This window comes from Pseudorasbora parva, chromosome 16, assembly GCF_024679245.1.
Source record: "Pseudorasbora parva isolate DD20220531a chromosome 16, ASM2467924v1, whole genome shotgun sequence".
In the NCBI taxonomy this organism is placed as follows: Eukaryota; Metazoa; Chordata; class Actinopteri; order Cypriniformes; family Gobionidae; genus Pseudorasbora; species Pseudorasbora parva.
In genome coordinates this window covers 32,887,305-32,901,915 of record NC_090187.1, presented here as the reverse complement: position 1 = coordinate 32,901,915, position 14,611 = coordinate 32,887,305, and the positions used below count along the sequence as shown (strand labels likewise).

General features: G+C 37.1%; 1 protein-coding gene across 7 annotated transcripts in view; it reads right to left on the bottom strand.

The window, feature by feature from the left end:
- Positions 1-13,989, bottom strand: part of lrriq1 (leucine-rich repeats and IQ motif containing 1) — a 37,796-nt gene extending 23,807 nt beyond the window's left edge. For 3 of the 7 annotated variants that reach the window (XM_067420345.1, XM_067420347.1, XM_067420349.1), the window contains exons 1-13: positions 13,668-13,989; positions 11,488-11,596; positions 11,290-11,390; positions 10,905-10,998; positions 10,509-10,729; positions 10,345-10,416; positions 5,457-6,764; positions 5,224-5,376; positions 4,823-4,973; positions 4,167-4,360; positions 3,576-3,703; positions 3,261-3,334; positions 2,137-2,230 (exon numbers count right to left, since the gene is read on the bottom strand). In XM_067420345.1, the coding sequence (XP_067276446.1) occupies positions 2,137-2,230; positions 3,261-3,334; positions 3,576-3,703; positions 4,167-4,360; positions 4,823-4,973; positions 5,224-5,376; positions 5,457-6,764; positions 10,345-10,416; positions 10,509-10,729; positions 10,905-10,998; positions 11,290-11,390; positions 11,488-11,596; positions 13,668-13,778 (2,810 nt within the window). In that variant the 5' untranslated portion in view covers positions 13,779-13,989. Of the gene's footprint in view, positions 1-2,136; positions 2,231-3,260; positions 3,335-3,575; positions 3,704-4,166; positions 4,361-4,822; positions 4,974-5,223; positions 5,377-5,456; positions 6,765-10,344; positions 10,417-10,508; positions 10,730-10,904; positions 10,999-11,289; positions 11,391-11,487; positions 11,597-13,667 lie in introns of those variants that run through there. The other 4 variants (XM_067420346.1, XM_067420348.1, XM_067420350.1 and 1 more) reach the window with 4 other exon arrangements.
- Between the last annotated feature and the right edge of the window lie 622 nt (positions 13,990-14,611).

Here is a 14,611-nt window from a genome sequence, read left to right as displayed (position 1 = left end):
AACCGGCCATGATAAAGATTTAGCTCCTGCACATGATTAGCATACTCCTCTTCAGACTCTCTCAAGACTGGGTTGCACCCGAAACCGTCTTTTAAATAAAATGAAAAGCTCATCTTCACTGTCCGTGTTTTCTCAGCTGACGCAGCAAATGTTTTGGAATGTTGGACCTCTGAAACGTTGCAAATTCGTGTCGCGGCTGATGTGAATGTTTTTGACGCGAAATATTCGCATGCGAAATATTCGCTTATTCGTTTTGCTTTTTCGTTACGTGTCCGGTGTGAAAGGGCCTTTACTTATTTATCATGATGATGTTTTTTTATGTAAAAACCACACAAACGTCATAAGTTCACCTCAAACAACAGTATAAAAAAGCCAGTTCATGACCCCTTAATAAAAAAGTTTTCTATGTTGTTGTTGTTGTTTTTTTACTTAAAAGATAGCTAAATATTTGTTCGAAACTTTTTAGGTGTGGTATATTAATCAATTCAATTAATCAGTAAAAATATGCTTTCTTTTTCTTTTCTTTTTGCCTTTATTGACAGTAAAGGAGAAATGGGAAGCAATGGGACCTATGCATTGATGGTGTATCACTAGTACCAAATAATGGGAAATAAAACCAAACAATATCTTTTTAAATGAGATGAAGTGTTGCAAAATTCTATCAAGCTGATATTACCATAAAAGAGGATCAAACATTGCTAAAAGCCAACATATCCTTAAAACCAATGAAAATGAAAACCAAACCAAAGCATTTACCAGATAGTTACTGTATCTGAGAAATAATAGCTTAAGCATTCTAAAAGGTGGACACATTCAGCACCTTCACTTTTACAATGGTCATGTGATACAAAAATGCTCCTTTTGGCCATCTCATGTCCAGTCGTCAGGATCCTTTTGCTACTAAGAAAAGGACTCTATTCATTACTCGTGAAAACTTCCCTGTAAACAAAGAAACTTACAGCGGTTCGATTAATCTTGCTAAAGTCTGCTCTCCCAGACTCTGAGCGCTCGTGCGCTGTGTACTTCTTTGAAATATCCTTTGGTGCTTTAATTTAGGCTGTGTTATCACTGGACGGGGATGAAAGGGCTAGTGGAGAGCGAGAAAAACACTGGGTCTAATTCGGTTGTTGGCATTGAGGGTTAGACAAAGTTCAGCACAATACTGAGCCTGACTTGAGTGAACTTCCTATAAGTCATTACGGAATAAAACAGATGTAAAGACACAACAGATATATTTCACCTCAGACTTCTCCTTGGAAGCCACATGCAAAATGTGGAAAATTAAGTTTAAAAAATAACTAACAAAGTGACCAGCTAAATGTTTTACTGCTGACTAAGGAAAAAAATGTCACACCGTATTTCATTTTGTGCAAGTCAATTTAGTAAGAAAGAATCTGTCAGGAAAATAAATGTGTTGCCAACTTTAAACCCTTTAGGCCTTCTGAACTATAAAGTCATGTATGATGACTAGGTATGTGTGATGTTATATTTTCCATTTTGACTGAATGCACCGGACTGGTACTTGAGAAATAAATTCCAACTTGCTTCTATACTTCCCTGATGTCCTTGTTCTGTCTCTCACATTTTTTCTACCACATAAGAACAAATAATTTGCTCAATAAAAACTCTCTGCAAATTGCTGGCACTTTAGGTGCACATTTGCTTAAAAAATATTCCCTCACTGAGTAAATATTTTCCGAATTACGAGCACTTAAGTCCACGTGCGTACAGATGTCACTGGGTAATCCAATAGCGGACATAGATACAATGGCTGGTGCAGTGATATGGGCCGGAAGCTCAGCGGTAAAGAGGAATGTTTATTCTACTTTAAACGCTTGGTGCACTTCCAGCCAATGTCCCTGTTCACATTAGTTTCACATTCTCGGACAATTATGAAATGCTTAGTGACTTTTGCTGGAATGAACACATGACAGCTTCTGCCCAATCCAAGATAAATCTCTCCATTATAAAAGGAGGAACCACGTTTCAATTCCTAGAGTATAGGCTAATATTCTCTCTCAACAATAGCTATACTCCTAAACTTTGGCTTAGTATTTGCAAGTACCCTTAAGAAACCGAGAAACTAATTGTCTATGTAAAAGGTCCTAAACTGGGTTCTTGGATCATCACACCTACCTCCAGTTGTTTTCCTGCTGAAGTGGGTTACCAGTCAGGTTAAGTTCTTGGAGACTGGTGCATTTCTGAAGATTCAGACAAACATTCTGCAAGTCTAAAGGAGAAAGTCAGAACCGTGTCCCCCTCAGAAATTAATGGCTATAAATTTTACCGCTGAGAATGTAATCCAAATGTTACCAAAAATGAAAAACACATATGCTTTAATTAAATATTCTTATGAATCTGTATACACAGACCTCCTATACTTAAAGGAACAGTTCACAAAAAATGGCATTATTATCCACCTTAACACATACAGTTTTTCCTGATAAATTACCAGTAAGAGATCATGTGTGAGCAGGAGCTTTTCAAGGTAATGTGCTCTGTGTGAATACAGAATGAAGATCACCAGAATCAGCATGTACAAAGCCAGAATGCGGTCCTCTGCCATAAAAAACAAGAAGTCTGCATTGGGCCAATCAAAGTTCTTATTGAGATGACCTGAATACTCCTCACTGTTTACAATAAGCTTTTTAATCTTTTTTCTATTAAATTATGCGCTAGATGGACATATTTGACCACGTCTCACAGCTTTTTCAATGTGTCGTGCTCTTTTTTTCCTTTTATCAGCGTTGCAGCTCTGCAGTTGGTTACTATTATGCGCGTCTCGTGTTTTTAAGAGCGAAACCGTGTTCTGTTTCTTCATTCCCTTACTCCAGTCACTCAGACGTCAAAAATGTCAAATTGAACAGATAGTGAAACTAAAGCACATGAAGACAACGACGCAGCGTTTAAAGAAAATTTCCACTGACTGACATCACAGAATTTACTGATATTCTGGAGTGATGTGTGAATGGTCTCTTACCGGTAAAATGCCAGAACGCTGGTGCTTGTGTGAATAGCATATTTGTGTATTTACTGGTAAAGTCATTATGGTAATTTTACGGTAATTTACTGGGATTGCTGTGTGAAAGGAGCTAATGACACAATTTTTATTTTTGGATGAACTGTCCCTTTAAGGATAAATAAGATATGAGAAGAGAAGTTCTCTTATAAAAAAAAAACATTATTTGTTTGTTACATAGGTTCAAAACCCCATAACAGATAGCACAGTCGAGTCGACTCATCCCACTTCGTAAGCTCACCTGACAGACAGTTATTACTGGCATCCAGAGTCCTCAGAGACACCAATTCCAAGAATGGAATTAAATGAGTTACACTAAAGAAAGAGAAAAGTGAGCCATTATTTTAAACAATAAAACATCTTAGCACTGTAATTGTAGATTTTTGTATTATATTTTACATAAGAATGTATTAAACATTATAAAGACTTCACCTTTCAATAGGATTTAACTGTGAAACTGTGTGCTATATTTAAAAAATGAAGAAACTCAAAACCTGTGAGCCCTTAACCTAGACTTAATAGGTTTTGAAACAGCCATTTCTCCATTGAGGCCTACCTGTTCTGGGCCATGGAGAGGTTTTGAAGCAAAGGCAGCCAATAAGATTTCAGATCAAGAATAGAAGATATAAGATTGTCGTCCAGGTAAAGGTCCCTCAAAAGAACGTGGTTCTGCAGGATAGGCAGCTATGCCATCGACCAGAAGAAAAAAAAGAAAAAAAACACAACAATTCTATCCTGACCACTTGATCACACAGAAAGACATCTTTATTCCAACAATGAACGCAGTCCCATCAGCAGATGGGTGGATCAAGCCTCATCCTGAACATGACTAATATTCACACATTAAGCAAAACAGATAATTAAATTATAGTGACGGCAGTCTATCGCATACTAGTTTCATGTAATGAACACAGTCCAATTACGCATTTCCTGGGCACTGGGTTGAAAATATGTTTTTTTGTTTATGAATTGTAAGTGGTGAAAGTCTATGATTTCAGTTAGGATAATTACAATAAACAGTTCACAATTACTAACAAAACAACAAAGTAATGGAATATTGTGATTACCAATATTATCTTTATATTACTTCTGAGGACATCTCACTATTCATCGTTTAAATTAGTTTGTTTCTTTGTGTAAGATTTACCTCTGTCAAACTGTTTCCTCTGAGGTCCAATGTATTAAGGAGAGCGCAATTCTCCAAACCCTCAATGTGGCTTAGATGGTTGTACGAACAGTCCAGATGCAGAAGGGTATAAATTTCCTTCAAACCTCTCGTGCTGAGCAGCTGGTTATGGTCCACTGATAATCGCAGAAGCATTTTCAGGGGTCCTAAACCACCTAAGAAAGCAAAGATATATCATTTAGTCAGTGCTGGTGTGGTAGTGTATGAGGATAGTTCTCGGCCATGGTGACAATATCTAATATCAGCCAAAGAATAATCTAATATAAAAAGGCAGCATTGGCAGGACATCATCTAATACTGACAGTAAATACCTTTAAACTGCATTTATCCTCTTCTTTATGATACATTTATTCATATTTATTCAATAGGAGGCCATTTTCTTAGAAATGAGACATCAAGATTTATTTTGCAAGGAGAATGAGGGCAAAAGGCCATTTGAAGTCACCAAGCTGGAACAATGATGCCCTCTAATGGACAATGACAACACTTAACATTAAATGACAATTCTGTGGCACAATCGAGATCCACATAGCTCCAACTGACCAGCAGTCAGCTTCTCTTTCTTTAAAAATAAAAAGAACGCATAAAACATAGAGGCAATTCTAGTGAATACACACTGATGCGAGAGATGTTGTTGTGTGAGAGCTGAAGAATTTGCAGATTTTCAGCGCCATCAAAACCGTTCATGTTCATCAGCTGGTTCCTGCCCAGCAGGAGGACCTGAAGGTTGACCAGACCTCCACAATCCACATGAGTAACTGAGTTCTCCTAAATGTGAAAAACAATAGTAAACATACACTAGCTTTCAAAAGTTTGTGGTCAGTAATTATTTTTTTTTTATCAAGCAAGGACAGATTCAATTATTTAAAAGCAACAGTGAAGACATTTATAATGTTACAAAAGATTGCTATTTTAAAAAGAAATGCTGTTCTTTGGAACTTTCCATTCATCACTGTATAGAATGCATGAGTGACTATCTGACACTAAAATAATAATGCAGATAGTTTGTTTTTCTTACTTGTACATCAATGTATCTGATCTGAGCGCACTGGCTCAGTCCATCCAAGGATGTGAGTCCACAGCGTCTAAGTGTCAAAGTCTGCAGGTTGTTACACTCAGACAGTGTAGACAGGCTACAACCCGGCAGGTCTTCCAGCATCACTGTTGTGACCTGATTTTTACCAGCAAAATGACAATAAAGTCAGCAGGAATGTATAAGACATATCTCAGCCAAGAAATATGCATTTCTACCTGTTTGAGAGAGCTCCAAGTTCCTGTTTTGAGAATAGTGTCCACAGACAGATGGGGTAAACTGGGTACTCTATTTCTTCTTGGCCCTCTTTTTTGGGACTGCTGTTGTGCAGAAGTCCCTTTCCTTTTATTCTGCAGTGATAGTTTGGACCAAGGAGTGCAGCTCATCATCCAGGTCAGTCGCTTCTGCTCTGTGCTGTCCGGCAGACATACTGAAATTGATTCTTGGCTTTCAGGTTCGTGGTCCTTAAGCTCAATAGCTGTAGTGTGTTGATGTCCTCTAGTGTTCATTTCAGGTGCTACAACATTCAAATCAGAAGCCAACATTGTCAAGTCTGTATCTTTGCTCAGAGTCGCTTCAACCCTTAGCTGATCTTCAACACTTGAGGAACCAATTGGACTAATGCCAAGGTCGTTGGGAAGACCTTGATGTGCATTGATGTAGGTTTCTGGAGTGGTTTTGGTACATTTAAAGCTTTTTCTTGATTGAGAGAGATTTATCTGAGAATCAAGCTCTACCTTGCCATCAACTCTTTTTGCTTCTTCATTGTCTTTATCTCTTTTTGTTTGTGGTCTCATATTTAATCTTTCTGTGTCTTCTGTGCTTATGCCTTTAGTTTTGTCTTGTTTGTTCATCACATTCCTGTCACCATCCAATGTGTTTTCCATTTTCTTCCCATGTCGTATTCTTTCATTATTATCTTCTATTTTTCTCACAATTACCTCATTGCCTTTGTTCTCCTTTTTCTCTCTTTTACATTCATCCTCCACCTGGCTACTCCTCCCCACTTCCGTTCTCTCCTTTTCTTTATTCTTCCAGTCTGCATCCACTTCCTGTCTTCTGCAATCATCTATTATACTTGTAATATTGTTCTGTTCCTCCTTCCTCTTTATTTTCCCACTCCTCTCCTTATCTTCTTCCTCTTTCCTCTTCTGTTGTTCAAGTCTTTGCTCTCTCTCCAGACGATGGCGGTCTTGTTCTTTTGCTCTTTCATAATCTGCCCTCCGTCTCTCCATTTCCTCCCTCTGTGCGCGCTCTTCCTCCTCGATCCTTTTTCTCTCCTCCTCTCTCTCCTTCTTGATCTTCTCCCATTCCCTCTTCTCCTCCTCATATCTTTTCTCCTCATCTCTCTTTCTCCTCAGCTCTTGTTTGTACCAGTGACGGACTAATGTTCCTCTGAGAGCAGCTTGAATCTTTGTGGCTGCTCTGCAGTGAAGCTTCTGGGTTCTCCTTCTTTCCATTTCCTGAGCCTCCTCAAAAGCCTGTTTCTCCTCCTCCATCTGCTCTTCCAATTTCCTTATTAAGTTCTGAAATAAAAAACTTTGACTGGTAGACATACATTATATATATTTTTTTCTCATTAATGTACACACAGCACCCCATATTGACAAAAAACACAGAATTATTTCTTTATTAAAAAAGAAAAACTGAAATATCACATGGTCCTTAGTATTCAGACCCTTTGCTCAGTATTTAGTTGAAGCACCCTTTTGCTCTAATACAGCCATGAGTCTTTTTGGGAAAGATGCAACAAGTTTTTCACACCTGGATTTGGGGATCCTCTGCCATTCGTCCTTAAAGATCCTACATTTCTGTCAGGTTGAATGGTAAACATTGGATGGTAAACATAATAAATTAGACAGCCATTTTCAGGTCTCTCCAGAGATGCTCGATTGGGTTTAAGTCAGGGCTCTGGCTGGGCCATTCAAGCCACTCACAACAATTTTATTAGTTTTATCAGTTATTTTAGCTGTGTGCTTAGGGTCATTGTCTTGATGGAAGGTGAACCTTCGGCCCTGTCTAAGGTCTTAAGCAGTCTGGAGATGGTTTTCATCCAGGATATTCCTGTACTTGGCCCCATTTATCTTTCCCTCGATTGCAACCAGTCGTCCTGTCCCTGCAGCTGAAAAACACCCCCACACCATGATGCTGCCACCACCTGCTTTACTGCTGGGACTGTATTGGACAGGTGATGTTTTTTCTCCACACATACCACTTAGAATTAAGGCCAAAAAATGCTATATTGGTCTCATGAGACCAACAAATCTTATTTCTCACCATCGTGAGTCCTTCAGGTGTTTTTTTTTACCAAACTTTCATGTGTCTTGCATTGAGGAGAGGCTTCCACTCTGCCATAAAGCCCGACTGGTAGAGGGCTGCAGTGATGGTTGACTTTCTACAGCTTTCTCCCATCTTCCGACTGTATCTCTGGAGCTCAGCCACAGTGATCTTTGGGTTTTTCTTTACCTCTCTCACCAAGGCTCTTCTCCCCCGATAGCTCAGTTTAGCCGGACAGCCAGGTCTAAGAAGGGCTCTTGTCGTCCCAAACGTCTTCCATTTAAGGATTATGGAGGCCACTATGCTCTTGGGAACCTTAAGTGCAGCAGAATTTTTTTTGGAACCATGGCCAGATCTGTGCCTTGCCACAATTCTGTCTCTGAGCTCTTCAGGCAGTTCCTTTGACCTCATGATTCTCATTTCCTAATCAAGTCCAATCAGTATAATCAAACACAGCTGGACTCAAATGAAGGTGTACAACCATTTCAAGGATGATCCAAAGAAATGGACAGCAACTGAGTTTCACAGCAAAGGGTCTGAATACTTAGGACCATGTGATATTTCCGTTTTTCTTTTTAATAAATCTGCAAAAATGTCAAATCTGTGTTGTCAATATCAATATGGGGTGCTGTGTGTACATTAATGAGAAAAAATTACTTAAATGATTTTAGCAAATGGCTGCAATATAACAAAGTGAAAAATGTAAAGGGGTCTGAACACTTTGAATGCTTTCCGTACCCACTGTGTATTATATATATATATATATATATATATATATATATATATATATATATATATATATATAAACAACATTTAAATATAAATCAAACTTAAAACATACATATTCAAGGAAACCAAAAGGACAAAAGAGAAATGTTACACCCTTAAAAAGTATAAAAATGGGCCTTCAAACAGGATTTAAACATAGAAATAGAAGGGGAAGATCATATATAGAGGGGGAGACTGTTCCAGGGCCTAGAAGCAGCCACAGCAAAAGCCTGGTCGCCTGTAAAATGTGACTTCAAGGAACTGAAAGGAGAAATTGACTAGATGACCGAAGAGATCTAGAGGAATTATGCAAGAGGAGATTACAAATATACTGGGGCGCACATCCATCTAAAGCTTTAAACACAAAATGCAGAATGTGTCACTCAATAATGTGGCTGCCGCATTTTGCACCAATTGCAAATGTTCCAGAGATGATTTAGGCAAACCAATGTAGAGCGAATTGCAGTAATCCAGTCTTGAAGTTATAAATGCATGAATTACTCTTTAAAGGTCCTTCATTGAAAGCACCCTCTTGATTCTAGCAATTGATCTTATTTGAAAGAAACTGCTTTTCACAACACTGATCTGCTTATCAAGATGATGAGGGATCAAACACAACACACCACACACAACATGGCATGGCATGAGGAATGTTATGTCACCGTTGTTCAGATTCATACATTTTTGTTTGTCTCAAAGAAAGGGTTAAACATTTATTGTGTACAGTTTTATTTATTTTTATTATGTAGATATTTTGATTACAACACTGCTTGATAGAATCCTAGGATTGTTATGATTATGTAAAAGTGACACCAGAGATTAGGCCCTGGATGAAATCAGACTGCTACATGATGATAATATCTTTATTATAAACAAGTAGCTAACTTACTTGAGAACACTTTATCTTACTGTTTGTCATAATAAACAGTTAAAGCAGTCATTACAAAAAACTAACATTAAAAAGTCAAGGCCACACTCTAAAAAATGCTGAGTTAAAAACAACTCAAGTTGGGTTCAAAATGGACAAACCCAGCAATTGGATTGTTTTAAGCAAATATTTTAACCCAACTGCGGGGTTACAACAACCCAATTGCTGGGTTTGTCCATTTTCAACCCAACCCAGTCCATTTTTTTTTTATCCCAGCATTGTTTAGAGTGCAAAGAGCCCAACTACAGACACTTATCTCAATAAGAACTTATGTGCATAGGACAAAAATAAAGTAGATCTCGTTTGTAATAATTAAAGCTGCTAATGCTGTTTTTGTAGTTGTTTAATGGCGATGGAGCTTGACGTCACTTGCAACCAAATTTTGACATCTAAATGATGTTGGAATCTAGTGCTTGCTGGGAAACGTCCCGCCAAAAATGTTATAAGAATGTTAGGGGCTGATGTTCTATCAGTGTTATCACTAAACATGTTTAGAATTTTTTTATTGCTAACAAAAATAAACTAGCTACTGAAAACATTACAAGGACATAGAATGTTCTCAAAACATTCTTAGAACAATACAATTTCTAGCTGGGGTGACTTCACATTGTGGCCATTGTAAGAGCACACAGTGAGTGCGCAGGTTACACTTTTAGCTCACTGTAAGATGCGAGAACAAATTGTTGACAGGGTAAGCTGAACATATTGTTGCATTGGTTTAACTTCATTCATTTGACCCTTCACAAAGATACTGTTGCTACATCTGACAAACCGTAACGCTTCCTCTCCATTCCACACAAAGTGCCAACTGTTGATATCAGTTCCACATGTTAGAAAAATGTTTTAGATGAAAAATGTTTAGAAAAAGCTTTCTTAGTACATTACACTTGAATTTGAAATTATTGTTTTGTTTGTTCTATAGATTGATCAGTTAAACAGGCCAATAAGACAGTATTAACTATTATTACTCTTTTATTTCAAATATGAAATTTAATCGTAAGCTTGGCGAACAGTTTTGGCGAATTTTATGTTTCCCCATTCAAAGAGATAAAAGCTGCACTTGCCCGAGAAGCGTTTCAAAGATGGCCGCTGAGTGAAATGAGTTGTCTTAAAGGGACTTTGATTAAACTCACCTGCTGTTTATCCAGCTCCAGTTGAAGATCTTCTGTGCAGTGAACTTCATTTTTAACACCAGCATTTTGAAACTGTTATTGGCATACATAATTTTGATTTTGTTATTCAATCAACTTTTTCCAAATTTTGAAAAATTATTAAACAAAATGTTAGACAGTCCTACCAGAGTGGCCTCCTCTATCTTCCTCAGCTCCTCCTCAAACTCCATCAGTCTTCTCCTCCTCCTCTCTTCTTTTTCTCTTTCTGAGTTCAAATGCAGCTGTCTTTCGACCTCCTGTGCAGTTAACTTCTGCTCCTCTTCCTCTTTGAGTCTTTTCTCTAATTCTCTCCACTCAAGACTAAGTTGCGATTCGATCTCAATAAATGTATCACACTCAGTTACATCTAAAAACAGAGTAAAGATACAATTCGGTGAATATAAAGAGGTTAATGAGCAATTTATGCAAAGCCATTGCATATATTTTTGTGCAGATTTAACAGTAGTGTAACCTAGGTTTTTACTAGTGTTAATTAACTTAAAATACAGGCCCATTTAAACGCATCATTACAGCAAATGTACCTCCCATGCATGACATATTTGGAATCTCCTGCTGAGTATTCTGTGGCTCAGCGTCTTTTAGAAGTCCAACTTGTTCCTCTAATTCAGAGATTATCTGACAAAAACATATGCATTTTGATAATATTCATACACTAACAAAATATATTATATAATATATCATCTGTCTGAGGATAAACAAGGGTTATTTCTGCGAATTTACAGTCAAAATTCAAATTAACGGAACACAAACAAAACTGGGAATAACAGACAATTTGCTACTGTGAGGGACAAACTGAATTAAAGGTTAATTTAAGGACAAAACACAGACACTCCTTTCCTCTGTGATGACTCAGATGGGATAATAATCCCATTTCCATTCAACCACAAACCAATAACCATGACTCACTCTCTCTTTCCATTTTATGGGGTCATCTGTGAAATCTGAAGCTGGTTCATTTGTAGGATTATCATTGTGAATAAGGTGAGACTGCTCTTGGCTTGACAAGTCTACGGGTAAAATGAGAAAAACAATGTAATACCTCATGTAAGCGGTCCATAATTTATTCAGAATTTCAACCTGTTCTATTTTTAAAATACTTCTCACCCTTTTCTTCAACATCTTCAAGGATTAATTGTTCAAAGGCATTCATCCGATTTCTTGAAGCTTTAACATATGCGAGTACTGAGTCAGGCAGCTCATCTTCTGCATATAGCTTTGGTGAAAACAGAGGTGATTCACAATCATTAAGGACAGGTATAGTAAACGTACCTTTTTTTGGCCTAACTACTTGAATTATAAATGATATCTTTTTAATGTCACAAGTGGAATAGATTATCATATCCGATTTAAATGTTTTCTAGTGAAAAATAAATATACTAAAATGTATTTGAAATACATTATTTTATGCTAAGTATGCTATAAATACATTTACATATTTAAGTACTTAATATAAATAGCTAGCAATTGTACATTTAGTATAACTAAATTGGTATACTTAAAGTCTGCTAAATTGGGACGACTAATTTTATAAAGATACATTAGATTGTGCTAAAGTGGAACTGTTGCAAGTACACTTTAGGTACATTTTAAATATCTTGCATTTAAAGACTGCTATTATACAGTGATTATAATATACTTACTAATAGTGATATTAAAATACATTTGAGGCTTATAATATTAAAGAATTACTTCAGCGATTAGCATGTGGCTTTGTACCAGAAACCCTGGAGTATATTCGAATGATCGTGCTCCCCCCTCTCATATCCCCCTGAGACGAGAGATTTATGCATTTTATTTCTAGAAAAATTACTCTGGTAACGCAAATATCGTCGATTTGCGTCATCTGTAAAATATTTGGCCAGACGCGCTTAAGACTACAGCCAGGAGAGGGAGCTATTTCCGCATGTTTTCAACTCACGCATGGGGTCACACTCACAGCTCAGCTTGGCTCATGCATTCATGGAAACGGTGCGGCCAGCGGAGCAAAGTGAGTATTTTATCTTCTCAAGTTAATTCCTATGAAAGTTAATCTTCCAAAGGCATGAACTGAAAACGCGCTGAGAACTACTGCCGCGAGCATGGACGCCTTTACCATATCATTCAGCTTATCACAATGCATGTAATCTGACTCCTGCTGCGTTTGTGCTGACACTTCCTCAGTAGCTAAATCACAATATATTGAACAGACACTTTCAGTTTTAAATTGTAGTGTCTGTTCTCTAAATGAAATGATTTTATGAATATGAACACGGTGGTGGGAAAGTAAAAGTGATTCAGTAGCGGTGGCTTTGGGAGTGGCCTCAGGGCAGCGAAGCATTCTGGGAATTGTAGTCTTTCATCCCCATTCCAATACATTCAGTCTTTTCTCAGTTTAGAAAACACCAAATTCAAAAATAATTTCACATTTCTACTACATTAATGACCCAGTTTAAATACAGATTCATCTTCCCAGGCTGAAGTACCCCTTTAAGAAATGTGCATTGTGAAGTAAATTACTCAAAAAAAAGTTTAACTTCATTTAGTATTTTTATCATTAAGTCTCAAGCGATATGTCAGAAAATAAGTTAATAGATTAGTATGAAATAAATGTATTTTAAATGCAATTTGGTCTCGTGTTTTTTCAAGGGTTGTTGTTGTTGTTTTTTACCCATACTCATGTTCTTCACCAGTAAAAGTGAAATGCAATAAAGGCAGGGGTTTGGTGTGTGGGCCCCGGCTTGGACTATCTCTAATGGAGGCGTGCTGTTCTACCCCTGGGGAAGTGCACGGATATACATACAATAATAAACGGTGTAATCAGACTGACATCGATTGTTGTGTGAGAAGTGAGAGGTGGGAGTGGAATGGGGGGGTTTACAATTTTCCATTTAAAAAAACATCTAACTACTCCCTAAAGACATTCTAATTACAAGTTGTTTCTTTGCATTACCTTTTTGTTTGTTTTTCTGTTTGTTGGGGGGGGGGGTGTTCTTCCCTCTTTAAAACTTTATTTCCCATTATTTAGCAGTTGTCTATTGTGTATTTGTTTTGTTCTTGTTTGCCCCCAACACACACACACACACACACACACACACACACACACACACACACACACACTATATGTATTATGTACAATTACTGTATGTATTTCATGAATAAAAAATTGCAATATACATTAAGTAACGATGACTTTGGTTTAAGTTTGTTAAACAACGTTTTCATCATAAAGTGGGTTGAAATACAATATTGGAAATAAGTAACTTAGACGTTCTTTGAATAACAAAATAAATAAAATATCCACTTACATTTCCATCCAAAACAGTAAAGATGTCATCTTCTGACTCTGAATAATTTTCAGAAGGATGTAGGTTTAATTTCATCAACTCCTCATCTATTGCCTTTTCGATGTCATCCATTACTATTATTGAGTCCCTATTAAGCGTTTGTTCGCGAAAGGCGCGCAAATAAAATAAACTATATCATTGTCAACCCTGAACAACAGCATATGCATACTAATAATGGTGACAGAAAAGCCTCTCGTAAACATTTAACAAACACTTTATTTTCCTGACGGTGTGTTTAATGGATACACAACACCTGTTTCTCTGTGCTCCTCGTGTTTGTAGTGTTGCGTCCAACGCAGTTGCTATGGATAACAAAGTACAGTGTGGCGTGAGGGACAAACTAAATGAAGCGCTTCATGGTGTGCTGGGCTAGCTAATGTTTTCGGATTGCTTTTTAATTAGTTCAGGGTTATCTATTAATGTAAAAAATTTTCTTGTTTTTAATTTTTTTTTATTAACAGCAGTTTGAGCCAATTCTGGAAATGTGTTGTTAAAAGCGCAGGTAGCTCTAACAGTGTAGACATTTCCAGCAGACAGTCACATTATTATTTTTTTATATTTGGCGCCCTCTGGTGGCAACATAATTCATTAAAAGCAGGTCCTTCTTGTATCAAATCTTTCTTTTACTATGTATCAAATATTTAGCAACAATCTGACCATTAATTATACTCAAATTGACTGCACAAGGAGGCTGACATTAATCAGTTGATGCGCTAGCAGAATCATTTTTGATTTTTCCAGTTAATACAAATATTTAGTTAGAAAAAAAAATATATTTAGTTAGTTTTGCTAACGTTCCCTTTAGGCTAAGTTATAAGAACGTTACTTCTGAATGTTCTCAGACTGTTCAAAACATCAAAAAACTGAAGCATTGTGGTCTAACTCAAAAATGTCACAAAAACGTT